This window comes from Hyla sarda, chromosome 7, assembly GCF_029499605.1.
Source record: "Hyla sarda isolate aHylSar1 chromosome 7, aHylSar1.hap1, whole genome shotgun sequence".
Classification (NCBI taxonomy): Eukaryota; Metazoa; Chordata; class Amphibia; order Anura; family Hylidae; genus Hyla; species Hyla sarda.
This window is the reverse complement of record NC_079195.1, coordinates 100,243,330-100,263,907: the sequence shown is the minus strand read 5'-3', so window position 1 is coordinate 100,263,907 and position 20,578 is coordinate 100,243,330. Positions and strand designations below refer to the sequence as shown.

At 42.2% G+C, this 20,578-nt stretch overlaps 1 protein-coding gene across 2 annotated transcripts; it reads left to right on the top strand.

Moving 5' to 3' along the window:
• The first annotated feature begins 2,706 nt into the window (after positions 1–2,706).
• On the top strand, positions 2,707–19,950 carry PPP1R3C (protein phosphatase 1 regulatory subunit 3C). Of its 2 annotated transcripts, none has more exons than XM_056530217.1 (2): positions 2,707–3,021; positions 16,965–19,950. In XM_056530217.1, the coding sequence occupies exon 2, from the start codon at positions 16,966–16,968 to the stop codon at positions 17,911–17,913; it is 948 nt and encodes a 315-aa protein (XP_056386192.1). In that variant the 5' UTR covers positions 2,707–3,021; position 16,965; the 3' UTR covers positions 17,914–19,950. The 2 variants fall into 2 exon arrangements, with proteins under 2 accessions (XP_056386192.1, XP_056386191.1); XM_056530216.1 differs by lacking the exon at positions 2,707–3,021 and adding an exon at positions 15,324–15,461.
• Positions 19,951–20,578: the final 628 nt, after the last annotated feature.

The following is a 20,578-nucleotide window of genomic DNA, read 5'->3' as shown; positions in this document are numbered from 1 at the left end:
CCTTCTCTTCTGAGCATTGTAGTTCGCCCGTAGTGCACTTCAGGTCCACTTATGGGGTACCTCCATACTCAGAAGAGATGGGGTTACAAATTTTGGGGGGTATTTTCTGCTATTAACCCTTGCAAAAATGTGAAATTTGGGGGGAAACACACATATTAGTGAAACATTTTTTTTTTTTTTTTTACATATGCAAAAGTCGTGAAACACCTGTGCGGTATTAAGGTTCACTTTACCCCTTGTTACGTTTCCCAAGGGGTCTAGTTTCCAAAATGGTATGCCATGTGGGGATTTTTTGCTGTTCTGGTACCATAGGGGCTTCCTAAATGCAACATGCCCCCCAAAAACCATTTTAGAAAAACGTACTCTCCAAAATTCCCTTGTCGCTCCTTCGCTTCTGAGCCCTCTACTGCACCCGCCGAACACTTTACATAGACATATGAGGTTTGTGCTTACTCGAGAGAAATTGGGCTACAAATATAAGTATAAATTTTCTCTTTTTACCCCTTGTAAAAATTCAAAAATTGGGTCTACAAGAACATGCGAGTGTAAAAAATGAAGATGGTGAATTTTCTCCTTCACTTTGCTGCTATTCCTGTGAAACACCTAAAGGGTTAAAACGCTGACTGAATGTCATTTTGAATACTTTGGGGGGGGCAGTTTTTATAATGGGGTCATTTGTGGGGTATTTCTAATATGAAGACCCTTCAAATCCACTTCAAACCTGAACTGGTCCCTGAAAAATAGTGAGTTTGAAAATTTTGTGAAAAATTGGAAAATTGCTGCTGAACTTTGAAGCCCTCTGGTGTCTTCCAAAAGTAAAAACTCATTAATTTTATGATGCAAACATAAAGTAGACATATTGTATTTGTGAATAAAAAAAATTTTTATTTGGAATATCCATTTTCCTTACAAGCAGAGAGCTTCAAAGTTCGAAAAATGCAAAATTTTCAATTTTTTCAGCAAATTTTGAAATTTTTCACTATGAAACGATGCAAGTATCGACAAAATTTTACCAATAACATAAAGTAGAATATGTCACGAAAAAACAATCTCGGAATCAGAATGATAGGTAAAAGCATTCCAGAGTTATTAATGTTTAAAGTGACAGTGGTCAGATGTTCAAAAAACGCTCCGGTCCTAAGGTGTAAAATGGCCTGGTCCTTAAGGGGTTAAAGGGCCAACATTAAAGGGTACCTCTCATCAAAAAAACTTTTGATATATTATAGATTAATGTATGCAGAATAACTTTACAATTGCATGTTATTAAAAAATATGCTTCTTTCTATTTAATTTTCCACTTTGAAGAAATGACCACTAGGGGTCTCCCTACCAGTCCTGGCAGCAAACATTTCAGACTCATGCTGGAGTCCTAAACACTACGAGCTGCCAGTCTGCTTTGTTCATAAAGGAGAACACTCAGAGCTGCCAGCCTGCTTTGTCCACAGCCTGTTTGGCTGTGAACAAAGCAGGCTGGCAGCTCTGAGTGTTTAGGACTCCAGCATGAGTCAGAAATGCTTGCTGACGAGACTGATAGGGAAAAATACAATAGAAAGAAGCATATTTTTCATTAACATGCTATTGGAAAGTTATTCAACATTCATTAATCTAAAATATATCAAAAGTTTATTTGATGAGAGGTACCCTTTAAATGTTTAACCTTATTGCTATTTATATAGTTAAAGAACATTTTGGGGTTAGTTTTACTCTCTTTGGCAATGAGTCTTTCTGTCTCTATTTTTGTGGATTTTACATTTTTCTCTATAGCTTTTTAATGCTTTTTCTCTGTTGTCCTGTTTTAGTAGTTTAAATGCTTTATTTTTGTCATTTATTGCCCCCTTAACATTTTTATTCATCCATATTGGTTTTCTTTTTTTTTCTGACCCTTTTATTCCCATAAGGTATATACATCTTACAGTGAGAATTTAAGATATTTTTTAAAGTCTCCCATTTAGTGTCAGTATTCTTGTTTATAAGGACATTATCCCAATTTATATTGTTAAGGGCTTTTCTGAGTTGGTCAAACTTTGCCTTCCAAAAGTTCATTGTTTTTGTGGCCCCTCGAGAGATTCCCTTATTGAAGAACAAGTTATAATGTATTATATTACGATCACTATTTACTAGGTGTCCTTCTACTTGCACATTAGTTACTATGTCAGGTACGTTGGTTAATATTAAGTCTAGTAGGGCGCCCCCTCTGGTAGGGCCCTGCACCATTTGGGACAGATAATTGTCTTCAGCTATAGTCAGAAACCTGTTTCCTTTATGAGATTCACAGGTCTCAGTCTCCCAGTTTATATCAGGATAGTTAAAGTCCCCCATTATTATCACCTTATTCTGATTTGCTGTCTTGTTTATTTGCCTCAGTAATTGATCTTCTGTCTTTTCCAATATGTTTGGTGGCTTATAGCAAACCCCTATCAGAATTTATTTACCCTGAATAGACTATAACCCTGTTATATACTGCTGTATACTCCACAGGAAGTTACGCTCAGGAGACGGGGTCCCGCTGCCTGGCCGCCCCTGCTTCTTTCAGTCTTCTCAATCAGCCGTCCCTTTAGTTAGCATATTCATATTCTGCGACTCCACGTACTAGTGATGTGAGTCGCATGTCACGTGAGCGCTGCGCTCTGTTGGTAGAGCGCATGCGCCGGCAGTTTACATTCAGCTCTCATGTCCTGAGCTCTGACTGCTGAAAGCAGTCATGTGAGAGCTGTAGTCATATGAGAGCTGTAGTCATGTGAGAGCTGTAGTCATATGAGAGCTGTAGTCATGTGAGAGCTGTAAAGCTGCCGGCACATGTGTTCTACCGACAGAGTGCAGTGCTCACATGACATGCGACTCACATCAATAGAGCATGGAGTCGCAGAATATGAATACGCTAACTAAGGGGACGGCTGATTGAGAAGATGGAAAGAAGCAGAGGTGGGCAGCTGGCGGCACCCTGCCTCCTGCGTGCGACTCCCTGAATTCAGAAGGGGAACTTCATCAGCCAATATTTCGGGAACCACAGCACCGATTATAGTAAGTGACCACTATTTGGATTCCTGGTCACCCACATTATAACCCAGTGTATTGGGTTTAGTGTGGGTGATCAAGGTGACAGTTTTCCTTTAAGGCATTGGTGATCACAGTCTGCTTCAAATAACAAAGAAAAGCCTTAAAAGCATTATACATTTTCCTTTCACATAAAAGTTAATAGGGGGAGTTAAATATTTAGTATTTCTAGAGAATGTTATAAGGCCAGTATCAGAATTGGCATGTGGTGCACGGCAGCCTCCCACAGAGGTGACACTAGAATGGATCACTGTCTTGTTCACTGCTAGCCAATGTAAAGCAGTCATCATACTGCCGTGTCTGTGGCCTAATAGACAGCACACTTATATTGACGTGTTACATTATTGCACATACCTTGGTAATGCTATCAGGCCCAGCGGGACATTCCACCACACACCAGGGGAGAGGTAAGTTTGCAATACATCCCTCCCACAAGGTAACTGTAATGGAGCTGGATGTGGATCCTCTAACCTGTGTGGCTGATGACACAGACCGTATCGGGGAGCGGAGTATAAGGTGCCGCTGGTCTTCACCAGAGCCCGCCGCAAGGCAGGATGGGCTTGCTGTGGCAGGCGACACCCAGGTCACTACCCTCGACATGGCTCGACCACACAGGTAGCTGGGCAAGGCGAGGTACCAGAGGATAAGGCAGTAGCGAAGTCAAACGTAGCAGAAGGTCAAGGCAGGCGGCAAAGGTGGGGAGTCAAATAACGTAGCGGGTAGGTGTAGATACACGGGTAAGGCAAACAGGCCATATGGAATGCCTAATCTAAGGCTAGGGGCACTGAAGATGCGGCAGGGAAGTGTGGGAATGCCTAAACTTATAATGTGGTGTCAGGTTCAGACACTAATTATGGGCGCCCTGGCCCTTTAAATTTCAGAGCTCTTGCATGCACACGCTCTAGGAGTCGGGGACGCATGTGCCGGAGCTGAGACACAGGCAGCGGAGCGGGGTGAGTGACGGGCTGGGATTCCCATGCGGGCGCATCACCGCAATGCGAATCCCAGCCCCGCCGGCAGACAGGGACCCCGGGACACTCCGCTCACGGCCGGAGCTTGCAGCCGGAGCGCAGAGCGTGACAGTAACCCATGTTAAGGGTTATGTCTTCTGATCCGCCTATGCACATACAGGTTCGGTTTGGCCAAATGTTCACGTCTTTTAAATAGGGAGAGGGCAGGTAAGCCACTGCCAGACAGCTCTGGCAGCTAATCTCCCAATACAAAATTTTGGACAGTTGAAGTCCAATATGCTTATTTCTTCTCTTATCTGGCAGCTGAAAATGGCAGATTTTGTTGACCTTTCACCAATGTGTTGGAAAGCCTTAACACACCTTCAATAAACACAAAATAACATAGACTTGCAAAGCTGGGGCGTGACGTCAAACAGGGGCGGAGTCGTGACGTCACGATACTCCGGCCCTCTGAGCTGTGGGTGTTGAATGCAAGATTGCGCTGGTCACCAGCGGTAGGACCCCCACGGTCAGACATCTTATCCATCATCAGTTGCTTTCTGGAAGTTAAAGAAAACACCAGCTTCCATCTACACATTGTATGCCAAAGAATATAATCTACTTCACCATTTACCCCATAAGCCAGGAAAAATTACCTATCTACACTGCCCTCCTCCCTTGCATCAGATGTGCACGGAATTTACTAGAAAGGAGTTGTGCTGCAGTTCCAAGATGATAGAAGTCAAAAGGGCAAAAGGGCTTCCTAGAGATATGTCTCACCTGTTAAGACGAGATTACCTATATCCCTAAAGAGAGAGAATGTCATCAGGGCAGCCGGCAGATGCTTCTATACCTGCTAAGCCCCCCCCCCCCCCCCCCCCCCCATCCTTAAAGTCCAATACAGGTCACCGAGAGTACAGGGTCACATGGATGCATCTAATGCCGCGACATGATTGTTTGCAAAGAAGGCAAGCTTTATTATTTATTTATTTTTTAAAGTTCAAACTCTGTGTATTATAACATCCACATGGAAAGATGAAAGTTCTGTGTATTATAACATCTACATGGAAAGATGAAAGCTCTGTGTATTATAACGTCTACATAGACTCATAAGGACTCTGTGTATTATAACATCTACATATAATCATAAGGGCTCTGTGTATTATAACATTCACATGGAATGATGAAAGCTCTGTGTATTATAACGTCTACATATAATCATAAGGGCTCTGTGTATTATAACATCCACATGGAAAGATGAAAGCTCTGTGTATTATAACGTCTACATAGACTCATAAGGACTCTGTGTATTATAACGTCTACATATAATCATAAGGGCTCTGTGTATTATAACATCCACTTGGAATGATGAAAGCTCTGTGTATTATAACATCCACATGGAAAGATGAAAGCTCTGTGTATTATAACATCTACATGGAAAGATGAAAGCTCTGTGTATTATAACGTCTACATAGACTCATAAGGACTCTGTGTATTATAACGTCTACATATAATCATAAGGGCTCTGTGTATTATAACATCCACATGGAAAGATGAAAACTCTGTGTATTATAACATCCACATGGAAAGATGAAAGCTCTGTGTATTATAACATCCACATGGAAAGATGAAAGCTCTGTGTATCATAACATCCACATGGAATGATGAAAGCTCTGTGTATTATAACATCTACATAGAATCATAAGCACTCTGTATTATAACGTCTACATATAATCATAAGGGCTCTGTGTATTATAACATCCACATGGAAAGATGAAAACTCTGTGTATTATAACATCCACATGGAATGATGAAAGCTCTGTGTATTATAACATCTACTTAGAATCATAAGGACTCTGTATTATAATGTCTACATATAATCATAAGGGCTCTGTGTATTATAACATCCACATGGAATTCTGAAAGCTCTGTGTATAATAACATCTACAAGGAACAATGAAACTGCATATTATAACATCCACATGGAATGATTATTACATCTCTATAGAACAAGGGAAGCTCTGTGTATTATAACATCTACATGGAATGATGGAAACTGTGTATTATAACATCTAGGGCTGCAGCTAACAATTATTTTAACCCCTTAAGGACGCAGGATTTTTCCGTTTTTGCATTTTCATTTTTCCTCATCAGCTCAGGCTTGGAGCAATCAAACGCTGATCGGACGCAACGGAGACAGGTGAGGGGACCTCCGCTCGCATCCTAGCTGATCAGGACATCGTGATTTTATCCCGATAGTCCCGATCAGCCCGACTGAGCTGCTGGGAAGCTTCTACTTTCATTTTAGACACGACGATCAACTTTGATCGCTGCGTCTAAAGGGTTAATAGTGCGCGGCACAACGATCAGTGCCGCACACTATTAGCCCAGGGTCCCGGCTATCATTAGCCGCCGGGGCCGACCCGGTATGACGCGGTGGGTTACGGCGTGACCCCGTTTTAAATACCGGGACTGGGCGAAGGGCGTACAGGTACGCCCTACATCCTTAAGAGGTTAATAATTGATTAGTTGTCGATAATTTTATCGATTAATCGGAAAAAAATTCTAAATTCCAAAAAAAGGGGCTCAGCTGATTCTACTTGAAAAATTTATGTACAATGGCCGTATTAAAAGTTTCTAGCATGTGATGTGACCAAACAGCAGCAATTTTTGAATTTTTATTTACATTTACACCGGTTGCCGTACAGGATCATTAATAATGATCCTGTACAGAAACCAGTGTAAATTTGATATTGTCGCATGGGTAACTATCTGAACTATTAAAATAAAATGTTAATGATACACTAATATTTTAATAGTTCAGACAGTTAGCCATGCGGTAGTATGAAATATGTTAAAAAAAATGTATTTTACTTTTTTTGTATAGCAACAGGAAAAGGGGGAGCTAATTTTTATTGGGGGAGCAGTTAATTAAATTTTTTTTTTACTTTACTGTTTTTATATAGCACTCCTATACACAAGGGGGTATGTGCAAGCTGCAGAGCATTGCACCGACCCATGTCTGTAGTACAGGCTCTGTGGTACTACAAATATTAGGGTGCAAATGCTATGCACCCCCCACATGTGTATAGCAGTGTATATGTACTACATACACACTGCTATACCCATGGGGATATATGCAGAGCATTGCACCCTTGTGTCTGTAGTACTGACTAGGGTGCAGTGCTCTGCCCATTCCCCCACCTGTATAGGAATGTACACACACTGCTATACACATGGGGGGTATGTGCAGGCTGCAGAGCATTGCACCTTAAGGTCTGTAGAAGATACTAGGGTGCAATGTTCTGTTTGCAGCCTGCTATGTGTATAGCAGTGCAGTGCAGACACACATGGACAGAAGCCCTTCGAGGATCACCAGCCGCAGTACAGTAGAACCTCAACCTACCGTACGGGGGCCCTGGAGGCGGCGGCGGCGGCAGAAAATGGAGGGTCATTGAACCTCATGGGTTGAGTGGGGGAATACATGGAAAATGGCGGCAGGGGAGGAGACAGTTAGGACCGCGGACAACGAATCGGGCGATTATTCGATAACAGGATTCACCGACAATGATTGTTTTTTCGTGACATATTCTACTTTATGTTAATGGTAAATTTCCGTCGATACTTGCATCATTTCTTGGTGAAAAATGTCTAAATTTGATGAAAAAAATTTACATTTTGCATTTTTCTAACTTTGAAGCTCTCTGCTTGTAAGGAAAATAGACATTCCAAATAAATTATATATTGATTCACATACACAATATGTCTACTTTATGTTTGCATCATAAAGTTGACATGTTTTTACTTTTGGAAGACATCAGAGGGCTTCAAAGTTCAGCAGCAATTTTCCAATTTTTCTCAAAATTTTCAAAATTGGAATTTTTCAGGGACTAGTTCAGTTTTGAAGTGGATTTGAAGGGCCTTCATATTAGAAATACCCCATAAGTTACCCTGTTGTAGAAACTGCACCCCTCAAAGTATTCAAAATGACATTCAGAAAGTTTGTTAACCCTTTAGATGTTTCACGGGAATAGCAGCAAAGTGAAGGAGAACATTCAAAATCTTCATTTTTTACACTGGCATGTTCTTGTAAACCCATTTTTTGAATTTTTACAAGGTGTAATAGGAGAAAAGCCCCCAAAATTTGTAACCCAATTTCTCTCAAGTAGGAAATACCTCATATGTGTATGCGAACTGTTTGGCGGGCGCAGTAGAGGGCTCAGAAGGGAAGGAGCAACAATGGGATTTTGGAGAGTGAATTTTGTTAAAATGGTTTTTGGGGGGCATGTCGCATTTAGGAAGCCCCTATTGTGCCAGAACAGCAAAAAAAGAAAAACACATGGCATACCATTTTGGAAACTACACCCCTCAAGGTACGTAACAAGGGGTCCAGTGAGCCTTAACACCCCACAGGTGTTTGACGGCTTTTCGTTAAAGTCGGAGGTGTAAATGAAAAAAAAATTTCACTAAAATGCAGTTTTTTTCCCAAATTTACCATTTTTACAAAGGGTAATGGGAGAAAATGCCCCCAAAAATTTGTAACCCCATCTCTTCTGAGTATGGAAATACTCCATGTTAGGACATAAAATGCTCAGCGGGCGAACTACAATGCTCAGAAGAGAAGGAGTCACATTTGGCTTTTGGAAAGCAAATTTTGCTGAAATGGTTTTTGGGGGGCATGTCGCATTTAGGAAGCCCCTATGCTGCCAGAACAGCAAAAAAAAAAAAAAAAAAAACATATGGCCTGCTATTTTGGAAACTACACCCCTCAAGGAATGTAACAAGGGGTACAGTGAGCCTTAACACCCCACAGGTGTTTGACGACTTTTTGTTAAAGTGGGATGTGTTAATGAAAAAATAAATGCCCCACAAAATTTGTAACCCCATTTCTTCTGAGTATGGAAATACCCCATGTGTGGACGTCAAGTGCTCTGCTGGCGCACTACAATGCTCAGAAGAGAAGGAGTGCCATTGAGCTTTTGGAGAGAGAATTTGTTTGGAATGGAAGTCAGGGGCCATGTGCATTTACAAAGCCCCCCGTGGTGCCAGAACAGTGGACCCCCCACATGTTACCCCATTTTGGAAACTACACCCCTCACAGAATTTAATAAGGGGTGCAGTGAGCATTTACACCCCACTGGTGTTTGAAAGATCTTTGGAACAGTGGGCTGTGAAAATGAAAATTTACATTTTTCATTTTCCCGGACCACTGTTCCAAAAATCTGTCAGACACCTGCACCCCTTATTACATTCCGTGAGGGGTGTATTTTCCAAAAAGGTGTCACATGTGTGTGTGTGGGGGGGGGGGGGACATTGTTCTGGCACTATGGGGGCTTTGTAAACACACGTGGCCTTCAATACCGGACAAATTTTCTCTCCAGAAGACCAATTGCGCTCTTTCTCTTTTGAGCATTGTAATGCACCCGCAGAGCACTTTACATCCACATATGGGGTATGTTCTTACTCAGAAAAAACGGGGTTACAAATTTTGGGGGGCTTTTTTCCTTTTTCCCTTGTGAAAATGAAAAATTTAGGGTAACACCAGCAAAAAAAAATTTTTTCATTTTCTCATACAACTTTAATGAAAATTTGTCAAACACCTGTGGGGTGTTAGGGCTCACTATACCCCTTGATATGTTCCATGAGGGGTGTAGTTTCCAAAATAGGGTCACATGTGTGTATTTGCTCTTTTGCGTTTATGTCAGAACCGCTGTAAAATCAGCCACCCCTGTGCAAATCACCAATTTAGGCCTCAAATGTACATAGTGCGCTCTCACTTCTGAGCCTTGTTGTGCACTGTCAGGCCCAAGGCCTGATTATTAAAATCCTATATGTGTATTATAATTATAACTGTGTGTGATGGATTGTCCAGGACATGGGTGAGAGGTCATTCAGACCTGTGTCCTTTTGTGTATTGCGTTTTATTGGGGGGGGTCTGGCTGTGTGTTTACATCTCCTTTGAAGTCATGCACGCTGGTCCCATCATATAATCAAACAGATAAGGGGGCCAGGAAGAGAGAAGACCCCCTGGTGGGATTAGAGGGGAGGGGGGAATGGAGTCTCCCTCCAAAAAAGGCAGATATATAATATTTAACAATGCTAGACTCTGTGAGTTTAATGCTGTGGAACAAGCTGACAAGACCATCCTAAGAACAGCTGGAACCTCACTCTCTCTCTCATGGACTGCTAATATCATCGTGCTGTAAGAGCTTCATTTTTGCTTTCTGAACTTGTCTTGCTAAACTCTTATATATATTCTGTATGTCATTTGTTTATTTTTATGCATAGCACTGTGATACCTTTTATCAGATTAAATGTTTAATTAATCAGCTCTTTGATCTCTAAATATATGAGCTCACCTTTCTGAAGGCAGCACGGTTGAAACATGTTTATCTAAGGGTTAATTTGGTGACTTGCTGGGACTAGTAGTGGATACCCAGAGGTCTGGCGGCTTTAACCCTTGCACCATCACACTCTCTCTAGCGTCTTGGCTGGACCGATAGGGTGTGATCGTGACATGCACCCGCAGAGCATTTTACACCCACATTTGTGTTACAAATTTTGGGGGTCTTTTTTTTTCTTTTACCTCTTGTGGGAAAAAAGTATGGGGCAACACTGCCATGTTAGTATATATATATATATTTTTTTTACACTAACAGGCTAGTGTAGACCCCAACTTTTCCTTTTCATAAGGGATAAAAGGAGAAAAAGCCCCCCATAATTTGTAACGCAATTTCTCCTGAGTACAGAGATATCCCATATGTGGCCCTAAACTGTTTCCTTGAAATACGACAGGGCTCCGAAGTGAGAGAGCACAGTGCACATTTGAGGACTAAATTAGGGATTGCATAGGGGAGGACATAGGGGTATTCTATGCCAGTGATTCCCAAACAGGGTGCCTCCAGCTGTTACTAAACTCCCAGCATGCCTGGACAGTTAGTGGCTGTCCAGAAATGCTGGGAGTTGTTATTTTGCAACAGCTGAAGGCTCCATTTTGGAAACACTGCAGTACGATACGTTTTTATTTTTATTGGGGAGGACAGTGTAAGGGGGTGTATATGTAGTGTTTTACCCTTTATTTTGTGTTAGTGTAGTGTAGTGTTTTTAGGATACATTCGCACTGGTGGGGGGTTTATGGTGAGTTTCCCGCTAGGAGTTTGCGCAGTGGCGGAAAATTTGCCGCAGCTCAGACTTGAAGCAGGAAACTCACTGTAAAACCGCCTGCACATTTACATGGGGGGGGGGGGGCAAACCTCCAGCTGTTGCAAAACAGGGAGTTGGGAGTTGTACTTTTTCAACAGCTGGAGTCACACTGATTGTAAAACCTTCAGTTAGGTTCTGTTACCTAATTCAGTATTTTCAAACCAGTGTGCCTCCAGCTGTTGCAAAACTACAACTCCCAGCATGTACTGATTGCCGAAGATGTAGATGTAAATGCCGAAGATGGGAGATGTAGTTATCCAACAGATGGAGGTACGCAACTACAACTCCCAGCATGCCGAGACAGCCAATTTCTGTTTTGGCATGCTGGGAGTTGTAGTTTTGCAAGATCTGAAGGGCCACAGTTTAGAGACCACTGCACAATGATCTCCAAACTGTGGCCCTCCAGATGTTGCAAAGCTACAAATCCCAGCATGCCCAGACAGCAAACTGCTGTGTGGGCATGCTGGGAGTTTTAGTTTTGCAAGATCTAGAGGGCCACAGCTTAGAGACCACTGCACAGTGATCTCCAAACAGTAGCTCTCCAGCTGTTGCAAAACTGTTAATCCCAGCATGCCCAAACAGCTGCCTGGGCATGCAGGGAGTTGTAGTTTTGCAACATCTGGAGGGCTACAGTTTAGAGACCACTGTATAGAGGTCTCAAAACTGTAGCCCTCCAGATGTTGCTAGGCAACTACTCACCGGCTTCCGTAGGATCGCCGCATCAGGGAGCCGTATCGCCGTCCTCTGCCGCCGATGGTAAGTGGACCTCTGGCGCCGGTCACTTTCGGTTCCCCCGTTCTGCCCGGACTACTGTGTGTGGGCAGATCGGGGGAACCAAACTTTAACCCCCCCCACCCCCGATCTGCTATTGGTCGGTTGCTTCTGACCGACCAACAATAGCAGGGATAGGAGGAGTGAGACCCCTGCCACCTCACTCCTATCCCTTCAGGGGGATCGGGGGTGTCTTGGACACCCTCGATCCCCCTTACTTTCCGGGTCACCAGAGACCACAGTGTCCATTATGGGGTATTTCTAACATAAAGACCCTAAAATTCACTTCAAAACTGAACTGGTCCTTGAAAGATTTTGAAATTTACTGAAAAAATAGCTGCTATACTTTGAAGCCCATATTGTATATGTGAATCAATATATAATTTATTTGGAATATCTGTTTTCCTTACAAGCAGAGAGCATCAAAGTTAGAAAAATTCAAAATTTTCAAATTATTCATGACATTTTGGAATTTTTCACCAAGAAATTATTCAAGTATCGACAAAAATTTGCCACTAACATAAAGTAGAATATGTCACGAAAAAACAATCTCTAAATCAAATTCTTAAGTACAAGCATCCCAGAGTTATTAATGCTTAAAGTGACAGTAGTCAGATGTGCAAAAATTGCTCTGGTCCTTAGGGTCAAAATGGGCTCAGTCCCCAAGGGGGTTAATGTACAATGGTCCCTCAAGTTACAATATTAATTTGTTCCAGGATGACCATTGTATTTTGAGACCATAACTCTATGGAAACCTGGTAATTAGTTCTGAAACCCCCAAAATGTCATCCAAAAATAGGAAAAAGTGAGGATTAAAGAAAAATAAGCAGATACAGATAAAGCAAATCCTTATATATAAAAGTAATAAAGATCTGCTGGGAGCTGTAATCACTGTTTATGTAGAGGACAGGAGCTTCTTCAGGATCTTGCACAATACACACAGTGTCCTAAAAAAAGTGAAATGGTGCCTCTAGTGTCCATAGGAGCAGCTAACCCTGGCACAGGTAGAGAGTAGTACAGAACATGTAGTACCACCCTTTACTGTAGGGAGGCGCTACCAGACAGGAAGTCAGTGTCAGGAAGCAGCTTGACTATGGCGGGCAGCAGTACAACGACAAGTGGTGTGGACCACCAGCAAGGCAAGGCACTCTGGTTGGTAATCACTAGTGTTGAGCATGAATATTCATAATGCAAATTTTTATCGCGAATATCGTCAGTTCTCGATTTCGCGAATATTTACAATATTGTGCTATATATTAATAATGACGAACGCTCGTTTTTTTTTTCACAGGGGATTTTTTTTTCACATGCAAATTTTCATATGGAAAAAAAGTGAATGAACATAGCAAATATGCAAATTTTGTCAATAATCATCAATATATTCGCAAAATATTGCAAATTCGAATATGGCCCTTGCTGCTCATCACTAGTAATCACTGCTTTCGACTTTCTGGCCATGCTGGGAGTTGTAGTTTTGCAACAGCTGGAGGCACACTGGTTTGGAAGCACTGCCTTCGGCTGTCTGGGCATGCTGGCAGTTGTAGTTTTACAACAGCTGGAGATACCCCGATTTGGAAGCACTGCCTTCAGCTGTCCGGGCATGCTGTGAGTTGTAATTTTGCAACAGCTGGAGGCACCCTGGTTTGGAAGCACTGCCTTCAGCTGTCCAGGCATGCTGGGAGTTGTAGTTCTGCAACAACTGGAGGCACCCCAATTTGGAAGAACTGCCTTCGGCTGTCCGGGCATGCTGAGAGTTGTAATTTTGTAACAGCTGGAGGCACCTTGGTTTGGAAGCACTGCCTTCGGCTATCCGGGCATGATGGGAGTTGTAATTTTGCAACAGCTGGAGGAACCCTAGTTTTGAAGCACTGCCTTCGGCAGTCTGGGCATGCTGGGAGTTGTAATTATGCAACAGCTGGAGGCACCCTTGTTTTGAAGCACTGCCTTCGGCTTTCTGGGCATGCTGGGAGTTGTAGTTTTGCAACAGCTGGAGGCACCTTGGTTTGGAAGCACTGCCTTCGGCTGTCTGGGCATGCTGGCAGTTGTAGTTTTACAACAGCTGGAGATACCCCGATTTGGAAGCACTGCCTTCGGCTGTCCGGGCATGCTGTGAGTTGTAATTTTGTAACAGCTGGAGGCACCTTGGTTTGGAAGCACTGCCTTCGGCTATCCGGGCATGATGGGAGTTGTAATTTTGCAACAGCTGGAGGAACCCTAGTTTTGAAGCACTGCCTTCGGCAGTCTGGGCATGCTGGGAGTTGTAATTATGCAACAGCTGGAGGCACCCTTGTTTTGAAGCACTGCCTTCGGCTGTCTGGGCATGCTGGGAGTTGTAGTTTTGCAACAGCTGGAGGCACTTTGGTTTGGAAGCACTGCCTTCGGCTGTCTGGGCATGATGGGAGTTGTAATTTTGCAACAACTGGAGGCACCCTTGTTTGGAAGCACTGCCTTCGGCTGTCTGGGCATGCTGGGAGTTGTAATTATGCAACAGCTGGAGGCACCCTGGTTTTGAAGCACTGCCTTCGGCTGTCTGGGCATGCTGGGAGTTGTAGTTTTGCAACAGCTGGAGGCACCCTGGTTTGGAAGCACTGTCTTCAGCTGTCCGGGCATGGTGTGAGTTGTAATTTTGCAACAGCTGGAGGCCCCCTGGTTTGGAAACACTGCCTTCAGCTGTCCGGGCATGCTGGGAGTTGTAGTTCTGCAACATCTTAAGGCACCCCAATTTGGAAGCACTGCCTTCGGCTGTCCGGGCATGCTGAGAGTTGTAATTTTGCAACAGCTGGAGGCACCCCGGTTTGGAAGCACTGCCTTCGGCTCTCCAGGCATGCTGGGAGTTGTAATTTTGCAACAGCTGGAGGCACCCCTGTTTGGAAGCACTGCCTTCGGCTGTCCGGGCATGCTGGGAGTTATAGTTTTGCTGGAGGCACCCTGGTTGGGAAACTGCCTCAGACACTTCTAGCCCAACCTTTCAGTCCATAAGAGCAAAGCACAACATTAACTCCTTCCAACTACCACTGAAAACTTCCTCATACACTCAGTGCTAAACTAAGGGATAGTGTTTCCCAACCAGAATGCCTCGAGCTGTTACAAAACTACAACTCCCAGCATGCCCGGACAGCCTTGCTGTCAACTACATGCTGGGAGTTGTAGTTTTAAACCATGGTTACAAAACACTGCCTTAAGAAATCGATTCATGCCCAGTCTGTGCCCAGCGGTGCCGCCCCGTCCCCCTCCACTGCCCTCCATCCCGGGACGGCGGTGTCACTGAGTGCAGACAGCGGCGATCACGTTCGCATTATCAGGTCGGCGCCGCCCTGATTGGCCAGAGGAGACGTGAGCTGCGCTGTGATTGGCTGCTGCGATGTGATCACGTGAAGGGGACTGTCCCGCTGGTGATATCCAGGCAGTGCAGACGTCCGTCCTCACCAGTCCTGAAGAGGCGTCAGTGAGAGGAGGATCCTGAGGGGAGCGCTCACTCTGCAGGTAGCACTCAGCACTCACACCCCTGCTGTATATATAGGATGTAGCCTCCCTTTCAAGTAGCGGTGACAACTGTCGGCACTTTACAATAAAATTCTAGGGAATTTACAGTGAAATAGAAGACAAGTAATGTTTAGCGGTGACATTGTTAATGTTAGACACAATTTGTGTAGTTACAATTGGCATTGACTGGCATGGAAATGCATAGGTGGTGTGGCTGGTACTGTTACCTATAGCAACAAAATGACGTCTAGTTCACCTTTCTGAATTTGTTTATTACTTTGGAAATGTGATTTTTTTTCTTGCCTTTGTTTCATGTTTTCAAAAAGTGCAAATATTTAGAGAAAAGTTTTTTTTTTTTTTGTCTTTCCAAATCATTTGTCTATAGCTGACTAGAAAACAAAACAGGAAATGCAATCAATATGGGTTCTGATCCATAATACAGAACTTATAGAGACAATATTGGCTTTTTTAGGTGATTTGCACCAATAACTTGTCCAATGTGATTACTTATGTATGGGCTGAGAGAGAGAGAGCTATTGCATAGAAACTGATCCTGGGAAACATTACATTCTGGCAATGGAAGTGTTAAATCTGACCTATATTTACTGTGTGACAATGTCATTTGTTGCTAAGTAGTTATATGTCTGTGGATTGTAAGTATATTAAGTGTGGGACTTTCTTCTGTTCCTGGTTTCATATTCGTGTCCATTTAAATGTTGACTTGATGTTTCACTTGATTGGCTTCTAAGTGGGAAACTACAATTCCCAGCATGACCAGACAGCCAGTGGTTATCTAGGCATAATGGGAGTTGTAGTTTTACCAAGACAGGAGAGTTGGAGTCTACTGCCCTAGGTTAATGGATTGCCATGGGTAAAGATGGACAGGTCAGTTATCTGGAGCAGAAAGTGCAACACAAATGCTTTATAGGCAGACTTGCCGATACTATTGGTCAACTTTACCGGCCATCAACTTGCTCTGTGTAGTTTAATGCAGTTCTGAGCATAGGATGGTGCATATGTATTTCAAGAGATTCTGCAGAAACTGAGGAACCTTTGGTCACATATCTCCTGTTCTTGAAAAATGACCCACATTTCTAATCTTAGCATGTGTTGACTTTTGCTGCCTGAAAGCCAGACATGTACTTGAACTTCTGGTGATAAAACAGTCTACCTCTTTTACGTTATCATTTCTATGCCAGAAATGCTCTGTCCATATATGAGCTTAGTAGTTGCAGTTACAATTGTGCAGATTGCAAGATTTTTTTTGGCTAGTTGTCAATGGTAGAATGTTTATTACCTATAAGACACCTTTCCATGTTTTATAAGTTCTGAAAAAGCAGTATATTAGCATAAGGAGACTGTCACTAACCTCCACCCTTTTACTTTGCATACTTACTGTATTCTATTCTATCAATAAAATTGTGTTGCATATCATACACCTTGAATATTGTCCCAGTACATCTGTTAACATTCACAATTATATATGTTCTTATCTTTACCCAGAATGATCCAAATACTAGAACCTCGTTCTCTTCCACGGTCTATCATGCCGGTTGATGTCGCAGTGAGGATATGCTTAGCACATTCTCCTCCATTAAAGAGTTTTCTCAGCCCCTATGACAGCTGCAGGGGGAGAAATTTTGTGAATCGGTTTAAGCCGCTTAGACCATGTCTTTCTCTGAAGAAGGAATCTGATTCCAGGAACAATGAGTGGAACCGATCTAAATCCCGAGCTAAAAAGAAAGTCGTCTTTGCCGATACGAAAGGACTGTCCTTGACATCAGTACATGTGTTCTCAGAGTTTAAAGAAGAGCCTGCAGCTGACCTCCAGTTTGATCTAATAGATCTTGAAGATATCACCGCTAGCCTAAAACTGCATGAAGAAAAGAATTTGATCTTGGGATTCACCCAGCCGTCAGCCGATTACCTACAGTTTCGCAATAAAATCCAAAAGAACTTTATATGTCTGGAGAATTGTAGCCTTCAGGAAAGGTCCATTGCTGGCACCATCAAAGTGAAAAATCTCAGCTTTGAAAAAACAGTCAAGGTGCGAATAACCTTCAGCACCTGGAAAACCTACATGGATATTGACTGTGTTTACATGAACAATGTGTACGGAGGCACAGACACTGACACCTTTTCATTTGCTGTAGACCTGCCTCCTAACATTCCCAGTCATGAGAAAATCGAGTTCTGCTTATGCTACCAGAGTGACGGTCAGGTGTTCTGGGACAATAATGATGGACAGAACTACTCTATAATTCGTGCAGAGTGGAAATCAGATGGCGTGCAGACCAACACCTTGACTAAAACAGACATAGCCTCCTACAAATCCCAAAACATCAAACCAGAAAATGCTTTAGATCAGTTTGGAATCCCTAAAACATCCCTTGGCTTATTTCCCGAATGGCAGAGTTGGGGTAGAGTAGGAAACACTTCCCCATACTGGTGAACACAATTCATGGCCTTATTGCTTTATCATTCAAAGGATTTAATGGTCTGTTGAGGACGGGAAGCACATTATAACCAAATCCCACATTATGTAACAGCATCAGAGCAGAACGTGATCACTTTGAGAGTGTAAACCTAACTGAGACGACAAGCTTTGTCCTTAAGCAAATTGTTAAGAGGCAAAGCACATATAAATCCCTCATCAGCCTGCAATAGAGAACCTATCACTCTCTGTACACAGACTATAACCTACGTATATTGCTATGTAGTGGTAAGGAAGGTACAATGGGGACACCTAACCTTAGGAATGTCGGAGACATAATTTATGAGCATAGAAAAGTGGTATAAACTGACAATAAGACTATTGAGATGTCTTAGACTTTCATAAGTATCTACAGAATGTAGGTGGTTTGTGACATGATTGTTCAACCAAAGGGACCTTTGTCCAATGTGTGATGTTTTCATAAACCAGCCCTTTTATTATTACTGATGAATTTTAAGGGTGATAAGCTTAAAGTCAACTAAACATAGGCCTACCATAGCCATAAAATATTGTACTTTAAGATTACTTGTAGACTTTTAGTAGCAATACTACAAATCAGTAGAGCACTATCTCTAAGCACTAGAGAGCCACCTTAATTATATGTAAACAAGACTAAACTTACTCAACTTATATACAGGGAAAGAAGTTTTAGGATCAGGTTAGAAAAACATGGCAGATTTTTTTCCCCAGAAACAGGACAATGCCAAACCACAAATGTTTGTTTGGATTGGCATTGTAGCTCCACCTCACTAAATCGCATGGAGCTGAGCTGCAATACCACACGCAACCTGTAGATGGGCATAGCGTTTTTGAAAGGAAGCTAGCCTGTTTCTTTAATCCTGTTCTGATCAGTCGAAGAAGTGCCTTTATATTATGCCAAATTAAATCTGCATAATTTTAGGTTGTATTTTAGATTTCCTTTTTTTCTGTTTTTTTTTTTTTTTTTTATATTGTGCCATACAAATGTATACAGAAAAGTCAACTGGTATGCCACCTTCTGTAATAATTGCCCTATAGCATCTTCCAATTTTTTTTATTGCAAATTGGAAATCAGTGTTAGATTGGCACATGATTAGGTTTTTAATATGGAGATTATTATTATTGAAAATAATATAATTTGTAACAATTTTACATCTGCTGAGTGTATAAATGAATTACAGAAGTTATGGAATCCAAATCCTTCATATTGAAGGAAAAAATGTCTGCACCTTTTTGTGAATTTGGTATTTAATAGAATTATAGGTTCCTTAAATAAAGGATGGTTTGATTGTAGTCTTATGCACATGCGTAGGCAATCCCTTGAGAAACTTTTTTTCCCTCAAGAATGTAAATATTTGTGTTTCGTTTCGATAACCTTTTAAAGGTATTGTTGAATTTATTCATTACATTTTGGTGGATGACACTTTTTTTCATCAGGGGCGTAGCTATAGGGGGTGCAAGCATAGCAGCTGCATCCTTGCCCTAGTGCCTAAGGGGAGCCAAAGGTCCCTGTGCCTCATAAGAAGACACCAGTATTATTAATGGCACATTATAGGCAAGGGACCCTGTTGCACATTTTTCAGTGGGGTCCAAGAGCTTCAAGTTACGCCTCTGCTTTTCATGTCTGTTTCTGTGAATGACCCTTCAGAACTTCATTCTGTGCACTTTTTTTTTTTTAGATTTTATAGACTTTGCAAAGCCGTTTTTACTTTTGTATTGTGTTTCTGGCTTGGAAGTAAAATTTTTGGGGAAAAAAAATGTATTCCTGATGAATATGTGAAATGAACTGTGATAAACTCGCCGGGAATGACAGCCATTTCCAATGTTTGTAAATGTCAGGGAAATATGAGTTTTTAAAACCTTTGTCACTTTATAAGAGAGTAGCTGAAACTATTTTTATATTACCGAGAGTTGAGTGTTAAGCAGCATGATGTTGAATGGTTGTCAGGTATGTTACCTACTGTAAAGGTGTGTCACTGTATTATACAAATGTTTCCGTCAATAAATTAAGTTTTTTAAATATGTCTGTGTTTTGCGTTTTATTTACAGGCCCATAAGAAGAGGGGAAAACAACTCATCAATAACAAATATATTTAAATGTGGCCCTACACATAAGAGAAATGTCAGCTGAATCCTTTGACTATGGATCACACCCCTCTCCCCATTGAGAACACATGTACACTCAATTGAGTGCCTACCTAATCAAACTACACATTTCTTATCAATTGCCAGCAGCTTGAATTTTTATAGCTCATTCTCACTTAATGGAGTTATTTAGCGAAAAGCTAACTTAGGATAGGGGATAAGTTGCTAGTCGTAGGGGGGTCCGATCACTGGAACCCCTGTGATCCCTAGAACAGGACCCCAGCTCTCAATGAGGAGTCGAAGTGGTAGGCAGCACCGTTCCATTTATTGGAGCACTGAAGAGACCCGAGTACAGCACTCAGGCATCTCTGGCGATCCCAAAGAATTGAATGGAGTGTGTGCCATCTACCACACTCACTCCTCACTGAGAGCTGGGGTGCCGTTCCAACAATTGCGGGTGGTCCCAGTGTTATCCCCTATCCTGTGGATAGGGAATAAGTTATTTTTTGGTGGACAACCCCTTTAAAAGTTATCTGACAGGCTCACAGCATAAAAATGA